The following is a 21,791-nucleotide window of genomic DNA, read 5'->3' on the forward strand; positions in this document are numbered from 1 at the left end:
AAGACCAGGCCTCCACATTTTAGCAGGAGGGAATCAGAGGGCAGGCGAGGTGGGTGAGTGGGAGGGGAGAGATCAACCAAACAACTTGTGTGCATATATGCATAATCCTTGGACACAGACAATGGAGTGAGGAAGGCCTGGGGCAGGGGCTGGCTAGACAGGGGTCAGTGGGGGGTGGGGGGCGGGAAGAAGACACGTAATACTTTAAACAATAAAGATTTAAAAAAAAAAAAAAAAGATGGAGAGACCCGCGGCCAGGATCTCTTTCTGGATCAAGAATAGTTTCATAGAAACACACAGCTTAGCCCTTACCCTGTGTGAGAATGGTTACCCTAAGCCAGTTAGCACCACACTGCGTCCCGCTCCCTGGAGGCCACTGGGAGTAACTGGCATGGGCGGGTAGGAGAGGGCTCTACTGTGACTGCGTAGGTAACTTATTTGCTTCAGTTTCTTCAGTACCCTTCCCCTGTTGACCAGTGACTCTGGTTTTTGTGCTTCAGACAGCATCGATGGCAGCAACGTGACAGTCACCCCCGGGCCTGGAGAGCAGACCGTCGATGTTGAACCGTAAGGAAAAGCCAATTATTCTGTAGAACAGAAGCCTCAGCTGAGGAAAGGGATGAGGAGCTTTGAGAAGTGGAGTTAATACTTCTGGGGTCCGAGCGGCCACTGAGGGAGAGGTTGTAGAAATTGTAGGATCATGATTATTTCTGGAGTACTCTTGTTTCTCTATAATTGCGTGTTTCAAGGCCTTTGCCAAAGACTAAGTGCATAGTAAAGCATGAAGCCCTGGATTCAGAGAACCTAGCACCCCATCTCTGGCTCCATGGACCATTTGGATTGTGGTCAGATGCTTCCACATCTCCAGTGACATTGAGACATCGCGCTCCGGGTGCCCAGCTCTCTACGAGGCTTCTTCCCAATGTCCTTGCTTCCCCCATCCCCTCCCTAAGATTCTTGGCCAGCCCTCCCGATGGGCTTGTTGAGTAGTGGGTGGGAGGAAACGGTGGTTATTTGCATGGAGAAGCACAGAAAAGAGGCCCTGAGGTGGAGTGGGGAGTAGATTGAGTCGGGAATCAGAAAACCTGAGTTCCAGCACCATTGTGCTACTTGATCTTAATCAGGTTAACCTTTGTAGGCTTTAGTTAACTCACTCATTAAGTGGGAATATTTTTCACTGCCTTGATTATGTCACCGAACTTGGGTAGTTTCAGATGAGATAGATGGTGTATGTGAAAGTGATCTGAAAGAGATAAAAAATGAAATAAGCACTTTGTATTTGTCCCATTTCACCTGGTTAAATGGCATCATCCGTATGCTCTTGGCAGCTGTTCCCTTGGAGTTAGCACCCTCCATCTTTCAGTCAGAGAGAGATGAAGCCCAGCTGACTTCTCCCTTGCTTCCCGAAGCATCGCTCCTCAATCTTAAAGCTGTCCCTTATCCCAGTGAAAAGGCCATGCCTGGAATCTTAGGATCACACTTAGGAAATGCCCCTGCATTCTTCTTGCAGAAAGAACTGGTTTCCTTATTTTTCAAGCTCCTAAGAGTTGCCCTTGGCCTCAAATTGAAGACCACACTGTTGTTTTTCTTGTCATTAAAGGCGCATCAACATTGGCTTGAGATTCCAAGCAGAGATCCCAGAACTTCAGGATGTCTCTGCCGTGGCCCAGGACACACACAAGGCCACATTGGTTTGGAAGCCCTGGCCAGAGCTGGAAAACCACGACTTCCAGCAAAGAGGTACAGTCAAACCTCGGTTCTCGAACGTCTCCGTTCTCACACAGTTCAGTTCTTGACCAAGTTATTCCCTGTAAAAATGTCTCCGTTGTTGTGACCAAAATTTCAGTTTTTGACCTGACAACCCTTTCATGCTGATACTTCAGCATAACAAAAAGCATCCTTCAGGCGACAAACAAAGAAGAGAATGCTTTTGTTGCTGGTGAAATCACAATTTTAAAACATAAAAAGGCCATCAAGAATGCTAATGTTGCCCTAGCCAGTTTGGCTCAATGGATAGAGCATCGGCCTGCTGGGACTGAAGGGTCCGGAGAGCAATTCCGGTCAAGGGCTCTTGCCTGCATTGCGGGCTCAATCCCCAGTAGGGGGCGTGCAGGAGAGCCAATCAATGATTCTCTTTCATCATTGATGTTTCTAGCTCCCTCTCCCTTCCTCTCTGAAATCAATAAAAATATATATTTTTTTAAAAAGGAGTTGCTAAGGGTGGGAAAGTGTTCACAAAACAACAATCACAGGCAAGTGAATACGCAGAAAAACTGTTGTTGATTGGATAAAGGAAAAGCAGTTAGTTGGTGATAGCATTTCCAAGGCAGTGATGTATGAAAAATTTGTTTAAGGCTAGTAGGGGGTGGTTCTATAAATTTAAGAAAAGACGTGTTTATTTACAAATTAAACAGTGCATTAGATATGTACTGTCTATAAGAAAGGTTAAAATGGAATCGTTTGGGGGTCTGGAACATATTAATTCAATTTGCATTATTTCTGATGGGAAAAGATGATTCGGTTTTCCAACAAATCGGTTTTCGAACAGTCTTCCGGAAAGAATTAAGTTCGAGAAACGACGTTCCACTACCTTGTCACGTGGGAAGAAGTGAGCAGGAAGGCTTGATTCTCTCACAGGGGCTCTGGCTCCCGGATCTGTGTGTTTTTCCATGGTTCTGAGCTCTCTGACGCAGTGGCCTCTTGTTCCCCACAGTGGAGAATCTCCTGAATTTGTGCTGTTCAAGTGCGTTGCCAGGTGGAGGGACCAATTCTGAATTTGCTTTGCACTGTCTCTTTGAGGCCAAAGGCGATGTGATGGTAAGGAGCCACGAAAAGTCGGCTTCACAGTTCCTATTCTTCATGCCAGGATTCTGGAAAGTATTTTCCCAAATTTCTGGGTTGTCCCATGTACCGTACAACTAATTCATGAGATGATGTCCCTTCAGCGAACCTCCTGTTTCTTATCTCAGTGAGTAAGTCAGGATTTAAAAGCCTGCAGGAAAACCTCCCTTCACCTAAATGGAGTGTTTGCATATTCTCGCACCTTTGACACAGTTCTTTGGTCAAACCAGAACTCTGGTGCCATCTCTCCAGAATCAGAGCTGACCATTTGCCCGCTCAACCTGGACTCCAGGCGAGATCATTCAAACACTAACCTCAGTTTCCTCTTCAGTAAATACATGATTCTTGTAGCAGATCTAGCTTCCTGCTTTCTTATTTCATGGAAATCTGAAAGTAAGCAAATGCCCTAATGCTCCCTTTTCGTGAGGTTATTGATACCCTTCAAGGGTTTTCTAGAATGTTGGGGAACTTTCCTTAACCCTTTCAGATAAGTATTGAGGAGCAGCACTTCTCGAACTTTTAACATGCTCATGAGTCACTCAGGAAACCTGGTTAAAGTGCAGGGTTTTTTTATTCCAGAGTTCTGGAGGTGGGGCCCAAGATTATGCCTTTGCCACCAGCTCCCAGCTATGCCCATGTTGCCGGTCTGTGGACCACACTTGGGGTACTATGACGGTGGATCTTGCTCTGCCCGTCAACCATGCACTGCTCAACTCCACCTGCAGCGCTTTTCTTAAAAAGTCAGCGAGGCTAAGGAGACAGATTTGAAAGGATGTATTTCGCTAGGTTCTCTGTGAGGACAGTGTCTAGTACAGTTATCACTAATACAGCTGCTGATGTGTAGCTGGAATGAAATACAATTTTTCTGCAAAAACAGTTTCAAATCACCCACTCACTTCCTCAGACTCTTTCCCCAGATACTCAGCCTCCATTTAAAGAGGGCCCCACCATCTCTCTGAGACTGGGCCCTCACCAGTGAGGGAGGTTGGGGTCTCAGGCCTGACCAGCTGGTTGCAGGCATGGGTTGGGGGATGGTTAGAGTGGCGAGCCCTGTGGGGTGCTAACCAGAAAGGAACTCCCAATTAGGGGGTCTCCCTCTGGTTCTCCTTGTAGCGCCCTCAGCCCCACACTCTGCAGTGCTGGTCCCTGTGCCCCATTAGGCAGATGGTCTCCCCAGGACACGAACCCATTACTGACTCTCGCCTTTTCTCTCCCGTGGGTCTACAGGCTGCTCTGGAAATGCTGCTGCTGCGGAAGCCAGTCAGGTTAAAATGTCATCCTTTAGCCAATTACCACTATGCCGGTAGGTCGCCAACTGCCCCGCGCCCCCTTGCTTCCTGCGAGTGGGCTGTGTGCATATTTGGTTGTTGCCTTTTTAATGGTGGATAGCGTGGTTCAGTCCTAATCAGCGCTTTTGATCTCCAGGCTTCCTGGGGTAGCTGATGGGACAGCCGTGTCTGTTGGGCACTGCTGAGTTTTGTCTGTATGGGCTCCTGTCCCTTGTGGGTGTGCCAGGAGCTGGGCAATGGCAGACAGCACCTGCGCATGTGGCAGGGAGACCTGTGCATCTGGGGGAAGGGGCGTGTGGGACACAGCACAGAGGCAGCAACACGCAGCAACCCCTCAGCTGTGGAGTCAGTAGATGTGCGTTCAGATCTTACTTGTACCCTTGGCCTCTGCGGCCTTCATTTTCTCTCCTGTAAAATGGGGCTTATACTCCATCTCTTGCAGTGTTTTGTAAAGATTCGAGATGGTATATATAGCCCGAATGCCTGGCGTGTTCTAGAGGCAATTATTATTCATTTATCTAACAGTTACTTATTGAGCACTTACTGTGTACAAGGACAAGGACTATACTAAGATGAAGCAGTGACTAAGACAGACGTAGTCAGATTCCTACCTCATGCAATGTAGAGTCTGAGATGGAGACAGTTATTAAACAATGGGTTACACCGAGAGCAGGAGAAATGGTACATATACGCATACGTATACAAAACACATGTACATATACGTGAGTGTGTCTTCTGAGGGTTAGATTACGATGGCATCACCAATAGGAGGTAGAAAGCACCTTTGAGAGTTGAATGGAGTGAGCATCACGAGAGAGAAGGAAACAGTTTGGGGAGCCTAAGAGATGACACTTGTGAACCCGTCCATTCTGAGGGGCTCCACAAACCCGTCTGGGTCCTGTCTTTCAGAGGGGGCTGGACCCTCCAGTGCCCCTTGATTATTCATCATTTGTTTGTTTCCTTGGTGCCCTGGGTAGACCCTGCATAGGTAGGTGCCAAGTACATTAGTGGGTTTGGGGACCTCGGAATACCTCTTCCCGTCCTTGGTCCAGACGGCCAGGCAGGCCTACGGTGAGGGCTGCTTTTCAAATACTGGAGCTCCCAGTGGGCATCCTGTCGCCACCACTGTTTGCCTCACTTCACATGCTCCTCTCATGGGTTGGCCTTCCTGCCTGTCATCTCAGGGTAGAGAGGCCTCAAGCCGCTCACCTGAGCACAGCAAGCCCAGCACACAGGCCACCGCTGGAACTGGGCAAGGACAAAATAGACAGAAGGGATAAGAAAGCCATCATTTAACCCGTGGCCTAACCAGCAGTCTCTTAATATTGTCTCCATCATGTCCTGCTGGGTATCTGCCCCGAGTGCGGGTGGGAAGATGTGGGAGTTCTCCCTAATCTGCCACGGAGACAGTGTAATCCTCTCCTAATCCCGAGTGTCATCTGCTGCCCATTAGACCCTGACAGGCTGCCCAGCTCCTGGAGCCTCAAGCTTCTGTGCATAGCAGGTGAGACCATTGGTGGACGAGAAGGAGCTTCTGAGCCCTCTGCTGGGAGATGCAGCTGCTCTGGGCCCTCAGGTGCCTGGGGTGGCCGTGCCCCCAGGCTGGTCAGCTCCAGCTGTGAGCAGCCTCACCTGAGACCCTAATCCCCCCCAGTTCTTCCCACTGTGCCAAGCAAATATTGTTATTTTTGATGTGTGCCATGACATCAAAAAGGTTAGAAAGCTGGGGACTAGAAGCCACCCTCCACCCCACACAAAACAAAAACTCTAAGATAATACCAAGAACTATGAAATGCGAGGGCCCTAAACTCTGCTGAAGTGAATTGATCGGTTGGGGCTGGGGGTTCCCAGCTAACCTTTACCCACTCCCTGCCCCAGCCCACAAGCAGACCAGGAAGGACCCCGTTTCTTCCTGGAATCATGACTCCCCTTGGAGGCAAGAGAGGTGGAGCTGCGGTGTGAAGGGCTGTTGTCTTGCCAGCTGTGTGTCCCCGAGAAAAGAGTGCTCATCTATGTCTGCCAGTCCTTTGCCTTCTCCAAGAAGTGATCCAGTCTGGACCCCAGAGAACCTTCTAGAATTATGAGCAAAAAAGGCAGAGGTCACTGGTCTGTAAACTCTGACCTGACTCCATTCCCTTAACATTTCCCTTCCAAGCCACAGGGGAGGCCACAGAACTTACCCCCTCACATGCCCGGCTCCCAGCCACTCCCTCCCTGCCCCCTCCTTATGTGGCTCCGGGTGCTGGTTAATCCCATCCCCGTGGCCCCCCTGCGTTGGCCTCTGTGCCAAGCCCCATCGGGCTGCTCTCGGGTGGTTCTGTTGTCAGCTCCCTTCCTCACTGGGACACCATCTCCTGGGTGCCCTTTGGCTTCTGTCTCTGTGGCTGTGGCCAGTGTCACCCACCCTGACTCCCTTTTTCCCAGTTGTCCTGAGAGGTGGCTGCGTCAGATCTCCCCGGCAGGCTGTGCCCTGGAGGGAAGGCAGAGAGTCGTCTCAGAGAGGGAGGCTGCACATTTGGGGGGGAGACCGAGACGCAAGCCTGTGGAAGTCTCTTCTCTCACTTTACTCATGGCCTTCCCTTTCCCACCCCATCCCAAGAGATTCAGTGAGAAAGGGAAAGAGTGACTGATGCAGGGGCTCAGGGGAGACACCGGTGTGGGTGGGCAGCTCGCCCAGGTCTGGGGGCTGCGTGCCGGGCCAGCGGAGCCCTGTGGAGATCCTCGGAGGAAAGTTCGATTGCAGCGGCTCCCTGCGCTCTTTAATACACACAAGGCGCCCAGTCCAGCCCTCCCAGCGCCCTCCACCCAGGTTGGGTAGCAATTGTTTGCAGTGGCTCCCCAGCGGCAGGTGGATTGGGTGGGGAGGGCGTGAGCTTGGTGGGTCAGGGTGCGAAGACGCCTGGTTATAATTAGAGAGCCCGCAGCATCCTTGGTTTTCCATTGAACTGGGCATTCCTAGAGGTGGGTGTGGCGTGGAGGGGGTGTCAGAACTGGCCCTGGGCTCAACAGAAGCCACTCTCGGCTCCCACCACAGCCCACCGGTCACTGGGTCCTGAAGCCTGACCTGACTCAGAGGAGGGAGACCCAGAGGAAATAAACACCCATCGGCTGGGGGAAGCCTGCTCTCTGTCTGGGAAGCTGCCCCAGTTTAATGAGGAGACAGAATGACATACTCAAGAGAATACTTTTCAAGAAACACAGCTGTGATGTCACTTTCCAGGCATGCTTAACACATGCCTCTAGCTGCAGAGTGGTCCCCTGAAGGGCGGGAGGTGACAACGGCTCCTCTCTCTCTGCCTTACGCAGCCCTTGTAAAGAACTGGGCTCGTGGACAAACTCAAGTTCTGGATTCAGATCGAGGCCTCCCTCCGCAGGCCTCCAGAGGGAATTTGGGAGCAGCCTGCTTCACCCTGACCCCTGAACAATTATTCAGCCACCACCCACGATGGAAAACCGTTCACGGAAGTGAAAATCTGGTGTAAAAACGGTCCTCTTTCTACAATGAATATCGTTCTTACATAACTGTAATGACAGTGTCAGTAAAAGTTGTTAAACTTGAAAGGAAGACCGGAAGGCCCTCTTGAAAAGATGCCGGGCCGAGACTCCTCCTCTCCATGTCCCTTCAATCGCTGGGATTTGCTATGGATTGCCCCAAATTTAGCCTCGGTCCAGAGCCTGTTTCCCGGCAACGAACACTCAGAACATTTTTCCTCTGGATACTGTTCCAGCGCCAGTTTCCTCCAGTTAATTAGGCTCTTTGTAATTAGCCTTAATCGTCTTGTTAGGGGCCCCTGCTGATAATAGCCTGAGAGCCAGGAATCTCAGGTAGAACAAATGAGAGCTGGGGGCTGTCAGCCCACTCACAGCGTGCCTGCTGCGTGGACAGCGGGGATCTGAGAGGAAGGCCAGCGGAGGATTGAGGCAGCCCCCTGCCTCGCTTTTGCATTTTCTCCTGGACTTTGTCCAAGATGCACGGTCCAAGAAGGGCTGGCTTAGAAAACCGTGTCAGAGAATGAGGAAAGCGCTCCTCTGTCAGAACAGAGACTGCAGGGGTGAGCGATGCCTGAGCTTCTCCTTGGCGATCCGGGGCAGGGAGTGGAAGGCTGGGAGCTACGGGTGGCCAGGAGGAAGGCTGTTCATTCATACGCAGAGCAGGGAACACTGGCCACAATGCGAGGGTCACAGGAGACAGCGCGTGTCCCATAGCTACAAGCCAGTTAAGGTGTAAACATTTCACTCAGGACCAAATGCTGTCAGTCACAGAGTGCCTGTCCCGATCCCCATGTCACAAGAGAGGAAACTGAGACTCGGAGAAGTTAAGGAAACTTGCCGGGGGTCACAGAAGGAGTAAGTGGCAGGACCACAGCCTGTGGTCTCCTGATGAAAGTCACCCCTTTGTATCAGAGCTCAGCGACATTACTTGGGGAGCACGCATTTAGGATTTATATTTGTATAACAGGCTTTAACCTGGAAATTCAGTCCAGCCGCCCAGGGGTGGCTTCTCAGCCTGGTGCGGATCCCGTGACCAGGGTGCCTCTGCCTGTCGATTCGCAGCTGTCTGCTCTGAGCGCACGCTCCCTGCCCCCTCCGCTGCAGCCTGGGAATGGGAGAGTGACAGAGGAGAGCGTGAGAGTGCAGACTTCCAGCCAGGAACTGGGGTGCGGAGTGAACACTGAGATGGGGAAGGCTGAAGACCCCGCCACAGAGCAGCAGCTCTAAAACCACAAGGAGTCGGCATGAGGCTTGAGGATCCTCCGTAACAGATGGTCCAGGAAGTCACCTCACCTATGTAGGGTTGCAGCTGGCAAGCCATTTGGGGACATGAAGGGGCATGCTTCTCACAAGGAGACAGACAGACAGACCTGGGAACTTAACACGGCTGCGTGGGCAGTAACCAGGTGATGAGCCCGGCGTGGGGTGGAAGAGCGTATCCACCGGAGAGACGGCGCTGGCCAAAGCAGGCTGTGTGGCCCTGCTCGTGTCTCACCAGGTCTTAGCTGGACTCCGACTTGGGAACGTATGGTCTGGCTGACAGTGGAAAGGATCCTCATTGACCTGGTTAGGGGTTTTCATCAACAGAATGTCCCCTGGCTCCGCATCTGAGATGCAACCCAGAGCTGCACAGACCCTGGGCCTACAGCCGGGCAACACATCCGCCTCTTTAGAAACTTGCCCCAGGACTCAGCTGCTGTGACATGTCCCCGTCATGACCCTCTTCCACCGTCATTTCCCTGAGCTCTCGCTGCTGTTTTGATGGACACCTGAGAGGGACCATGACTCCTCTTCGGTTGGTCCACTACATTGTTGGTTCATCCTTTCTGTCTTCCTGTCTCTGCCCCTGGGTGGGGGGAGCATATAGGAGCTGGGACCCCAGGACCCTGAATGTTGGACAGAATTTGAGGAATGGTGATGGACCTGCTCCAAGGCCCAAATCCCACCACCCTCCTCCGCTCACGCCCCCTCCTGCAATGCTGCTCCACACGCCTGCCCTCTTCTCTCTGTTGTGGTGGCTCTCACAGCCAGGGGTGCCCCGGCCTCCAGAACCTACGGAAGACGCTTCCTTCTGCTGAGGATGAATCAGAAAACTGCTTTCCTTCGAGAAGTAAAGAGATCTATGAAGTCCGTTGATGGCCCTGATTTCTTCGGCGGTTGGACCAGCCCAGCTCTGGAGAGCATATTCTGAGTCGGGAGTCAGAGCTCCTGGCCTGAGGACCCACACGGAGAGAGGTTTATTCCAGAAATCTGAGTGTACATCACTAAGTCACGTATTCCAGGATCTTCAACCCCTGCCTGCCCAGAGTGGTTTCGCCAGATTCACTAATTTTGGCTGAAGCTTCCAAGCAAAGAAGCAATTCAGGTTTCCTGTACTTCAGCCCCATCAGTCAACCATAGCAAAGTGAACACCTTGGGCTTGTCCTGGTTGGGAGGAAAAATGCCATGGTTTGGGGGACTACAGTTTTGAGAAGTAGAGGAATGGCAAAAACCCATCCACGTACCATCCAAAGAATTAGAGAGAGGAGACTTCAAACAGCCTGAAGAATGAGGCTGACTTTTCTGCAAAGACCCTAGAAATAGGCCTTATGTCTTGGCCCAAAGATCCCAGCACCATCCTCTACAATCATCTGCATATCCTGCTTTCTCCTTAGGGAGGAAATGGACATGGATGTCAAGTTTAGCCAGCAAGGCAGAAGCGCCAGCCCAGCCTCGCGGGGCCTCTTCCTCATTGGTCTGCAGTTCTGTCAATTCCTGGTCCCACTCCCTCAGCATCATCTGCTCTCCCTCTGCCGCAGCCCTGTCTTGAACCACACTGGATTGCTGCTTATTCCTCGAACACCTCCATTTCCTCAGCTGTAAGATGGGTATTGGTAATACCCATATTGGTTATTGGCAGAACCAAATGACTAATTTCTGTGAAGTACTCAGAACCTGGCACATCGTAAGCACTTTACAAATGTTAGCTCCCCCCTCCCCCGCCCCCCAGCACAGCTTCTTACATGTAGTAAACACCTAATAAGCATCTCTTGAATGGATGGGTAGATGAAGGAAGGAATGAATGAAATGCATCCTCTCGTTGCTTGCCCCTGGCTCTGCACACACACTCCCTCTCCCTGGAATTCCCTTCCATCTCCTTGCCTGACTTGCTTCTGTGTCCTTGAAAACTCAACTCGGGTGCCCTGGCCCACGGGCACCTGACTCCTACCTTCCTCATTGCGGTCCTCACCTTGCGTGCAGTGGCTTCCTGGTTTGCCTCCCCACTGAACTGTGACCCTCCGGAGGGTGGAGACTGCCAAATCCACCACATCGTGAGGATGAATGCTTGCACCGTGAACATCATAATGATATAAAAACTGGAGCTAAAAGGTGTTGAGCGCTCACTGTTTTCCAGTTCCTAACCTAGTCACTCCGTGCATTATCTTTAATCTTCATAAATACCCTAAAAGTGGGGACCATTAGGAATATTCCCATTTGTTGGTAACAAAACTGAGTCTTAGGTTCAGTAATATGCTGAGGTCAAGGCCACAGCGGAGACGAACCCAGGTGTCATGGCTGCTGGCCCTTACACTGCACTGGCTTTTTGTTCAGAAAGGAGTCTGATGGATAGTCTGTTACTTGTTGAACAGTTTCGTTCTGTAACTTAACTAAGCGAACCAGCCACTAGGTGGGGAGACCTGTGAAGCTGGGACGGCAGAGCGGGGAGAGCTGTGAGCCGTTCTTACGAAGCGTGTGTTTTGTCGTAGGTTCGGACAAGTGGACCTCCCTAGAGAGAAAACTGTTTAACAAAGCACTAGCCACTTACAGCAAGGACTTCGTTTTTGTACAGAAGATGGTAAGCATGCCCTTCACTGTTGCTCCCTTGAAACTGAATTGGGTAATTGTACACGTAGAGAGACGTAGAAGGACTTGGTTACCGGCCCCATGCTCTTCCAGGGGTGTCTTCCACCCCTTGCTGGGAAGGATGGCATTAGTTATGGGTGGCATGGCCCCAGTGTCGCGGGTGGGGGGGAAGGAGGACATAGACTCTTTGACAGTGATGGGGGTTTATTTTTATCTTCATAAAAATGTGTAATTTATGCGTTCTATTGGAATAAATAGAACTGGGGCCTCTGAGTCACAATTAACATAGTTTATTTCAGGTACATTTGACTACTCTATCATGTTTCTGACAGAATTTTTTTCTGGGAAATTGGAGAAGGGAGCTGTGCCCTCCCCGCAACCAGTAGATTCTGGTGTCGGGCCCCTAATCATGACAGTAACAGTAAAAATACCGCTTTATATATACAGCACTTCACAGCAAAATAGAACTCGTGCACATAGCCGCAGTAGCACTTCATGCAGCAGATGGCAAACCTAATCGGCTTTCCTTGGCTCAGAGGTGGTTTAGGCTAGAAGTTAAAATGACTCTAAGTGGGTCCAGCAGATCGCTGAGTGATGGAGCCTGTTTACTATGTGCTCATAACGTGTTCCGGTCCACACAGAACAGGGTCACAGGTGGCAGACAGCTCCCCTGGATCCGAGCTGGGCCAGTGGGACCAGGGGTGTCCTGGGTACATGTCCTTAACCGAGGGCCTTGACGGACGGAGATCTGAATAGGTGGACTTTCTGTCCAGCTTGCCTGGTCTCCAGATCTGTATCACCCACCGCTCCCTGCCCTGGAGGCCACCACATTCTCTGCGCCAGCTCCATGCTCTGATCTTGAGCCACCTGCCCTAGGCCTCATTCCTTTTTTTTCCCTCACTCAAGGATGTTTTTCCATTGATCTTTAGAGAGAGCGTGGAAGGGAGAAGAGGACGGGGGGGGGAGAGAGAGAGAGAGAAACATCAATGTGAGAGAGACACACTGACTGGTTGCCTCCCACATGCAACACAACGGGCTGGGAATCGAACCTGCAACTGAGGTACATGCCCTTGACCGGAAATTGAACCAGAGACCGGGGCTTTAACCATTGAGCAAAACTGGCCAGGGCTAGGCCTCCTTCCTTGCTGGCTTCACACCTGTTGACTGAGGATAGATTTATGGTTTGTGCTCCTCGGGAAGCACAGGTTTTTAAGCCAGGGCTCTCTGAGACGCTGTCCTCACCCCCCGGCGATTCTAGTGTAGAAATGCAAGGTATCAGGTGGATGTGAAAGGGCAGCTTTGAGGAGACGAGACTCCTGGCGGTGTCCTCACCTTACCGTGCGGTGGCCCTGTTCCCGCCCCCAAGGGCGCCGCCAGCTTTTACGGTACCTGCCTCCAGAAAACCCATGCTATCCAACTGCACTCTGAGCTTAGAGGTACATGGACTAAGGAAAGGAGTGTTTTCTCTTTAAAACACATTTACCTTTTCCCCACTGGGGGAGAGCAGAGCAAGGCTTGTTTCCTGCGAAAACTCAGCTCTTGTCATTACAGCTTTGCCTTGCGTTCCTGTTCCATGACTAAGGAACATTCTTCATAGATGGGTTTTGAAGGTCGGCTAGTCAGATACCCAGGCACATTCCAACACGTTTAATGCAAAAGCACGCCGCTTCGTGGGTTAAAAAAAGGAATGAGCTCTCAGAGGACTGAGAGGAAAAAGTCTCCAGGCTATACTGTGAAAAAATCCAGTTGCAAAATATGTATGTTCCACCTTCTGTGCGGAAAATGGCTGGGCAGGACTGCGTTTCTGTGTTTGTTGGTATACGCACAAAAATGTGTAATTTATGCATTCTATTGGAATAAATAGACCTGGGGCTTCTGATTCACAATTAACATAACTTATTCATGTATGTTTGACCGATCTATCGTGTTTCTAGCAGAATTTTTTTCTGAGAAATTAGAGAAGGGAAGATGTGTGCCTTCCCCCCACTCCACCTCCCCTCTGTCCCAAGCCAGTAGTTTCTGGAGTTGGGCCCCTAATCGTAGTGACAATAATAGTAAAGAAATTCTGGCCCTGCTGGCGTGGCTCAGCGGTTGAGCAACGACCTACGAACCTGGAGATCGTGGTTCGATTTCCGGTCAGGGCACATGCCTGGGTTACGGGCTGGGTCCCCAGTGTGGGGCGTGCAGGCGGCAGCCAATCAATGATTCTCTCTCATCATTGATGTTTCTATCTCTCCCTCCCTCTTCCTTCTTCTCTGAAAACAATAAAAATATATATTTTTTAAAAAGACAGAAATTCTGGAATGCTATCCAAGAAGTCAGTAAGAGGGGCTAGCTATGTTGCAGGGGTGGGGAGTGGGCTGGTTGGCTGGAGAACAGGCGTGAGAAGGAGATTTTCCTCTGTATACACTTTCTATTACACATAAGCCTGCTGCCTGTTGCCAAATTAAGTGTTCACCAGAGCTTGCTGCTTGGAGCTGACCCTGCCCCGGCTCCCCGCAGGTGAAGTCTAAGACGGTGGCTCAGTGCGTGGAGTACTACTACACGTGGAAGAAAATCATGCGCTTGGGACGGAAGCACCGGACACGCCTCACAGAGCTCGCGGATGAGTGTATGGTGAGTGAAGCCGCCGAGTCACTGCTTATGCTGGCCCTGCTCCCACCCCACACCCAGGTTAGTAAGCGGCTGCTGTCTGGTTTGGCTTTGCTGCCCAGGTGGCCGCAGTGAGGGGCTGACGAGCCCGCTCCCTGGCGGGATTCAGGCTCTGACTTTCTGGTGTAGAGGCCGAGGGAAGGCAGCTTGGGTTCGACCTGTGGCTGTTAGGAGCCAGAGAGCTAAGCCAGATTGGCCCCAGCCGTGGGTGGGTGGTTTTTTATAAGCAGGTGCCCTGACCCCCTGACATACCCCTTCCTCGTCCTTCCCCGTCAGAGTCGCCACTGGCCAGAGAACATGAGGTGCCTCCCAACGAGGAAGGCGCCTCGGCTTGGCCGCGGCTTCCCCGAAGCACAGCCAGAAGGAGCGTGACCTCCAGATAGGGCTGGGGCCGCTGGGCCGCTGAGGAACTGCTTAGCAGGGAGTGATCCTCCCAGCCCTCACAGCGCCATGTACCCCTGGTATCGTGTGGCTGTGGTCATTACTGCCACGTTCACCCTTGTGGGGAGCGCTCCTCCGTGTCCATGGCCAGGGGCAATCCCACCTGCTGTGGAAAACATTCCCTACCGTGTATGTATGTAAAAGGTCCATGTCTACAACAAATCACTAAACCCCCGCCTCTGTCACCATCAGGGAACGTGGTTAGAATTCATGAATGGGGTGAATATTTGTCATCATACTTTCATTCCCCACAGTGCCCCAGTATGAGTGTTAGCACATATGTGAGTGGGGGGAGGGGGGGTTCTTAAAAAGACACGTTTTTTTTGTGTGTTTTTTTAATCTTTATTGTTGAAAGTATTATAGATGTCCCTTTCATTTTTTCCCCATTGGCCCCTTCCCAGGCTTTGGCCACACTATGGTCTGTGTCCGTGGGCTATGCGTATATGCATGTAAGTTCTCCGGTTAATTTCTCCCGGCCACCCACCCACCCCCGGCTTCCTTCTGAGATTCCTCAGTAGGTTCTTAAAAAGACACTTGCTGTGTGCCAGGCTTTCTGCTAGGCACTTACAAATATGGGCTCGTTTAATCCTCATTCCAGTTCCATGAGGTAGAAGACTGAGGCACAGAGTAACTTAGCTGTGGTCAGTGGCTGGTGAGTGTGTTGTCTGAGCCTGATTCCCTCATGTAATACTTGAGTCAAACGCAAATTCTCCTAAAGAAATGTAAAAACATGTGGACTCACTCAAAAGCCCACGTTCCTAACTAACTGTGGAACCTAGCTCTGATATAAGCACACAAATATAAGTGTACATCTGGACCCAAATAGCAGACAAAATAGACATCTGTGGAGTAGGATGGGACTTCCATTCTTTTGATGGAAGTGGACAGTGTTCTGTAGAGAGGTTGTCCTGCACCAGGGCTTTTGTCTGACTGGTGTAAGTAGTGGTGTCTTGTAGCAGGATAGCCTTTTGCTCATCTGTGGCCTAATGTTTGAAAAAACAATGTGGTGCATGGGTTTGGGTTTATGGCAGGCCTGTCCCCCGGGGTCTCTCATGGTGCCCCATTCCAGAGCAAACTGTGGCCTTGAACCATTGCCTGCCTCTACCCGTAGGCAGCAGGCCCTGAAGAAAATAAAAAATAAAAGGAGCAACGTGGCCTCGTCTGCTTCAAGCAACCAAGACCAGTTGAGTTCCCACAGTGTAAGCAGCAATATGTATGGCGCAGTGGGCGACTCGGGGGTATTAAATGGCTTCTGCCCCCTTCCCCCGCCAGGGGAGCATATGTTCCAGCTGGGAAGATGTGGCAAACACAAGAGTGTTTAAAAGCAATATGAAGTGAGAACAGAGTTCTTAGATATGGCCTTAGGCAATCTCTTTCTCATCCAGCGCCACCATTCGACCACCAAAAGATTGAGGCCCAGAGAGGAGGGGGGGCCTGCCCCAGGTCACACTGAGCATTGCTTTCCAAGTGGGTCGGGACAGGCAGTAAACAAGGAAGCACAGAGAATCCTGCCCTTGGAGACCCAAGACCCAGCTCCTAGGCTGTAAAATGCAGCAAAGGACTTAGATGATCTGGAAAGTCCCTTCCAACTCTGGAGTGTTCGGGGCTGTCCGAACCATGTTTTGGAAGAGGGCCAAACCAGAGGGAAGGGTTTCCTTAGGCAGAGTGGTGTCTCTTGGGCTTGTGTGTTAACAAGTGCCTAGGATAGTGTCTGGCATCATAGAGGCACTCAGCAAATACTTGCTGAATGAATGAATGAACATTTTTCATTCATTCATTCAGCAAGTATTTCATTATTACTGAGGTGCATAGTAATAATCCCGCTATAAACTCCCTGGAGGGAGGCAGGGTGAGCAGTGATCCTGAGCAGAGGGAGCAGGGTTAGCAGTGATCCTGCTAAGGAAGAGGTTACCATGCAAGGCAGAGGCACCATCCTGGGCCAACAGGGCTGTAGTGAGTAGAAAAGCCAGGCCAGCCTATCGCTTCAGGAGCTCTGAGAGGTTGAGCTGGTGCCCGAGGGGCCACACCTTCTTGGGCTTAGTCACCAGGAGCCAGTATTAAGCTGGATCAGGAGCATCCACGCCCTCGTGACCTCTGAGCTTAGGGAGAATAGAAAGGCATGTGCAGAGATGACTCGGGCCCACAAACACAAGAAAACCTTGATCTAAGGCCAGTGTGGTAGCTCACAGCTCCCTTTGGGGCACTGTGAGGGCTCCGCCTTCTGAGGATAGTTTACAGTGAAAAGTCAGGACCGGGCAAGGACTGGGGAGGGTGCAGAAGGCGCTCTCCTAGGACAGGGTCCTGCTCTTTGTCCTCTAAGCCTGCCTGGACACCGGGGGTAGCTCTGCTGATCACGTGTCCTCAGTGTGTTATTAAAGGGACAGATGGCCATTTCTTCACCTTGGAACGTGCTCAGGTAGCTTAGGGACGTGTGTGGGGAGAGGGGAGAGCAGGAGAGTTTGTGAGGAACAGCGGCTCTTTAGGGAACCAGCAGGGTAGCCTGCCTTCTGGCCTGAAGCCATCACAGGCCCTTGCACCCTCGCAGGCAGAAGAAGGGGCAAGATGGGCTCTGTTAAGGAGATGGGACCAGAGTGTGCTGACTTCCCCTTTCTGTGCCCTGTCCATTCTCATGATTCCACTCCGGACAAATCTGTGGGTCTGACTATGACCAAAGATAACACAATTCAGGAAACTGACACAGTTAACTGATTTTGGAAGACAGCGGTCAAGGCTCCCAGGACAAAGCTCATCCATGGTCTCTGCACCTTGGGTACCTACATCATGGTCCACGGCCAGGGAAACACCCTCCTTCCCTTGATATGTAAAGGCGGCTGGTCCCAGCGGTTCTGAGAGGCTTAGGATTTCTGTGAGCTGTGGACATTTGCCAAGGGGAGAAGAAGGGGGAGGTTTGGGAATCAGATACCCCAGGTTTTAAATCTCAGTTCAACTTCTTTCCCAGTCCTTAGGCCTTGGGAAAATTAGTTATCTGGCTAATTTCCTTATTTGTTTGAAAAAGAAAAATTTGACCTAGCCGGTTGGCTCAATTGGATAGAGTGTCGGCCTGCAGACTGAAGGGTCCCAGGATCGATTCTGGTCAAGGGCACATGCCCAGGTTGCACGCAGGAGGCAGACGATCAATGATTCTCTCTCATCATTGACGTTTCTATCTCTCCCTTCCTCTCTGAAATCAATATAAAAATAAATAAATAAATAGAAAGAAAGAGGAAGGAAGGAAGGAAGGAAGGAAGGAAGGAAGGAAGAAAGGAAGGAAGGAAGGAAGGAAGGAAGGAAGATTTGTGCAGAGCTGTTGTGAGAACTAGCAATGTGTGTGTGGATGCCTGGCTCAGCAGTCATTCAGTACGTTGTCACCACCATCATCATTAGTGACTGTAACACTGAGATCTGTGTCTTGGAGTAAATATGGGTTGTTGAACATTTGTATTTTAACTTACAAATCTGGAATATGAATAAATGTTTTATTTCACAGTGCCTCATAAAATAGCCAACTCGTTGATAGGAAGTTCTACATGTCAGGATTTTTGTCCTCTATCTAAATTCCTAAGACATATATAATCACAGGATAGTATAATTGAATCTGTAATTTGTGGCTGTCTAGAATGTTTCTTCTCAGAATTGTTTTTGTTTTTTTTGTTTTTACTATTTTATTGATTTTTAGAGAGAGAGGAAGGGAGGGAAAGAGAAAGAGAGAAACAGCAATATGAGAGCCATCCGTTGCCTCCTGGACATGCCCTGCCAGAGGCCAAGCCCAAAACCTGGGCATGTGCCCTGACTGAGAATCAAACTGGCAACCTCTCAGTGCATGGGAAGATGCCCAACCAACTGAGCCACACTGGCCAGGCCTCTCAGAGTTCTTAAGCCAAAAAAACGGCACTGTGAGAAAATTGTAATTATAGTAAGTACCACGAAATAATGCCATTGTCATTTAAAATTATTATATAATTTATTTTAAAAGCCAAGCTATAGGCCTTCGGCTGCTTAATACATTGGTATTTGAGACCACAAAGTTCCAGTTCTATAAAGGAATGGAGTGAACCCTTGCAGTTTGACATAACGTAGTTTTAGCTGAAAGTCCTAGGGACTGGAAGATGGAGGATTCATACGGAAATGAGGCCATTTAAATGAAATCAACCTGTATGTTTGTACATTAGTATGAAACCTACAGCTTCTATCATAAATCACTGTGTAAATGTATTAGTCCTCCATCTGTATTCACTGAAGTCTTTCAGCAAATGTAATTATTACTAATTAATCCTAATTAACTCACTGGAAACTGGGACTGGTTCTTAAATACACCCTGTTACTACATCATCTTAAATATGCGTATGTGGTATTAAATACAGACACTGCTGACCCAGGGAGGGGAGTGCTACATGCCCCGTGTGTGCTGGCATTGTCTTTCTCCCAAGCCCAGTCCAAACTGGAGAGGGGAAGCTGTGGTTTCGGGACCCAGCGTTCCACGGTTCTCAGAAATCTTTGTTCTTCTTGGGAATTCTTGCTTCTGGGTTCTAAGAATCATAGGCTCACTCCGGGTTACGTCGGTGCCTGGGGTAAACCAAACTGGAGCCCACATGCTTTAAGCTGTGGTGTGCAAAGAGGCGTGGCAGTATCCAACATGGTGATGGAAGGAGGTTTGACTTTGGGTGATAGACACACAATGATGTATCATAGAATTGTACACTTGAAACCTATATAATTTTATTAACCAATGTCAACCCAAACATTTAATTCAAAAAAGATAAAACTTAACATAAAAAGAGAGAGGGAGACAGAGGAGGAGGGGCAGAGAGGAATGCGCCATTGGTTGGGCATGCCTTTCTTTTCCTCCTTGTAAATTGTGGAGACTGTTTACAGACTACTCAGTGACACGGCAGTGTGAACGCACTTTGTAACGTGCTGTAAAACGAGCTGAAATGAGGCTGATGTAACATAGAACTCCCTTTTTCCGGTCCCCAGTCCTGACTGGGCCTGGAGGAGCCAGCGTCTGTTCGCCTCCCTTCCCTCCCCCCAACCCCCCAAATGAAGATGGAGAGCAGAATAAGGTCGTTAGCTAAACAAGAGGCAGAATGAGGGCCTCCTAGATCCCTGCTCTCCATCCCAACCCGCCCCGGTGCCTACGCCAAGCTGCTCTCTTAACTCACTATCTCGTTAACCTTGAGGAAGGCGTGGGCCTTCTGCTTAATTCCGCGGCTGGTTGCTATTCTGAAGTGGAGGGGACACGGTAGCGTGGATAACCATTCATAGAAAATACTTTCCTTTTCCTAGAATGCCTCTGGAAGGCATTTCCACAAGCTCATGATCAGAGACCAGGATAAGAAAAACACATGATCAATAAAAGGGAATATCCCCTTGTGTTTTCTCTCCTTTTTTACAGTCACTGTAATTTACTCTGATTCTCTTTTCTGGCAAGATCAGAGCAGGAGCGCATTGGAACACCCCGTGTCACGTGCTTTCCCCAGGTCACATCAACATCGCGGGCATCTTGCGTGGAAGTGGGTTATGAGGCCTAGAACATGCATCCGATAGGTCTTTAGCCTCTCTCCACAGGGTCCCACAGTGTTGCTATTGCTTGGAAACCCTCCACTCGGCTCTGGGGACACAGAGGGGCAGACAGACCCAAGTGGGGCAGCCTTGCCTGGGTTTCAGTCTCGAACCAGGGGGAGAAACTCTGCCTACAGAAATCTCTCCTCCCTGCCTTAAAATATTTTATATAAGTAAGGAGGGACCCAGAGTGGGGCGGGACTTCCTTGACTCAGAATTCCAAGCATCCGGTGAGACAGTACCTCCCACCTCCAGCCCAGGGTTCCATCAGCCGTCCCTTATGCAGGGAGAAGCTGGTGCAGCCCCGCATCCTGCCCCTCCACCCTCTCCTGGCCTGTGGGTTCTGTTCACTAAAAATGCCATTTGGGGACTTTCCCCTTTTTGCTTTTATTGCCTCAACACTAGACAAGTGAAGAAGAAGAAGAGTTGGAGGAGGAGGAGGAGGACCAGGAAGAAGATAGGAAATCCACAAGAGAAGAGGAGAGTGAAGTGCCCAAGTCCCCGGAGCCGCAGCCAGGCCCTGTCCTGGCTCCCGCGGAGGGGCCGCCCCTGCAGGCCCTCGGCCAGCCCGCAGGCTCCTTCATCTGTGAAATGCCCAACTGTGGGGCTGTAAGTGTCTGTGTGTCCTCCCGGGATCGAGGGCCCGGCGTATGGCTGGGCCTGGCTTGGAGATGATGCATTTTGGAAAGGATGGGCTTTCTGCAGTAGAAGTTGGGCAGAAGGAGTTCCATGTTGCCATGGCTTTCTGTCCTTTATCCCATTGACTCGCTCAGCCTGCAGATATTTCTGGAGTGGGCGCCCTGTTATCAGGCCCTGAGCTACATGCTCAGAGGACACGAAGTGAGTCCCTGCCCTCAGGAAGCGTGAGGTTCCGAATTGGTCAGTGAGCCTTGGCCGCCAGAGCTTACTTCTCCACGTCCCAGTGCCTCCTCACTGCTCTGGGCCTGTCATTCCGGGTCCTGCCCTGTCACATTTAGTTGTTCTGGGAAAGCCCACAGAGAATGATCCTTATGCAGCATAATTACAGAGACTTAGCTAAAGTTTATCGTTGTATTCTTTGGGGGAGACAAAGCCGATTTACTAAGCAAAATGAATCATGTAAATAGACTGAAAGGGAGTCTGTGTAATTACTTAACCTTAAGCACATTAGAAGCATCATTTAGCTAAACTAAAACCAGTTCACCATTTGATCACTCCGAGCACTAGAGGAAGGCCTTACAGAATGTGTGCCGGCCTGGTCGAAGGCTCCCTGTGCATTTCAAAGGATATTTTTTAAGAGTTGTTTACTTTGGACTCTCCCCCACTGGCCCCCCACTAGTCTGAATTATCGAGCTTTTCCCAAATCCTTAAAGCCAGGCACACCTGGACAGGCAAGTTCTAATCACTCGAAAAATGAGACTGTTGCTTCTTTCACAAGGATCCCTGTCTCCCTGGGTTAGCGCCTGTCTGCTTGTCCGTTCTAGGGAACAGAGAGTGCTGAATGCTGCTTAGTGAGCCTGGGCAGGCCCTGAGAGGAAGAAAGCAACAGTCTTTAAAACATTTAGATCCTAAAGCAGAAATTCACTTGATTTACATTTAAGAAAAAATGAGAAGGAAAAAAATAAGTATACACACACACACATATTTTACATTAGTTTTGAAGTGAACATAAGAAATTGCTGGCTTGTTTTTTAA

The 21,791-nt window shown here is 50.2% G+C and overlaps 1 protein-coding gene across 16 annotated transcripts in view; it reads left to right on the top strand.

Annotated features, from left to right (window-relative positions):
- The window catches only part of TRERF1 (transcriptional regulating factor 1), a 210,231-nt gene that overhangs the window by 180,047 nt on the left and 8,393 nt on the right, over positions 1-21,791 (top strand). For 13 of the 16 annotated variants that reach the window (XM_079780574.1, XM_079780573.1, XM_079780577.1 and 10 more), the window contains 7 exons: positions 501-567; positions 1,601-1,740; positions 2,714-2,817; positions 4,069-4,144; positions 11,369-11,457; positions 13,968-14,138; positions 20,523-20,726. In XM_079780574.1, the coding sequence (XP_079636700.1) occupies positions 501-567; positions 1,601-1,740; positions 2,714-2,817; positions 4,069-4,144; positions 11,369-11,457; positions 13,968-14,138; positions 20,523-20,726 (851 nt within the window). The remainder of the gene's footprint in view (positions 1-500; positions 568-1,600; positions 1,741-2,713; positions 2,818-4,068; positions 4,145-11,368; positions 11,458-13,967; positions 14,139-20,522; positions 20,727-21,791) is intronic. The other 3 variants (XM_079780566.1, XM_079780568.1, XM_079780571.1) reach the window with 2 other exon arrangements.

Source organism: Cnephaeus nilssonii, assembly GCF_951640355.1.
Source record: "Cnephaeus nilssonii genome assembly, chromosome: 9".
In the NCBI taxonomy this organism is placed as follows: Eukaryota; Metazoa; Chordata; class Mammalia; order Chiroptera; family Vespertilionidae; genus Cnephaeus; species Cnephaeus nilssonii.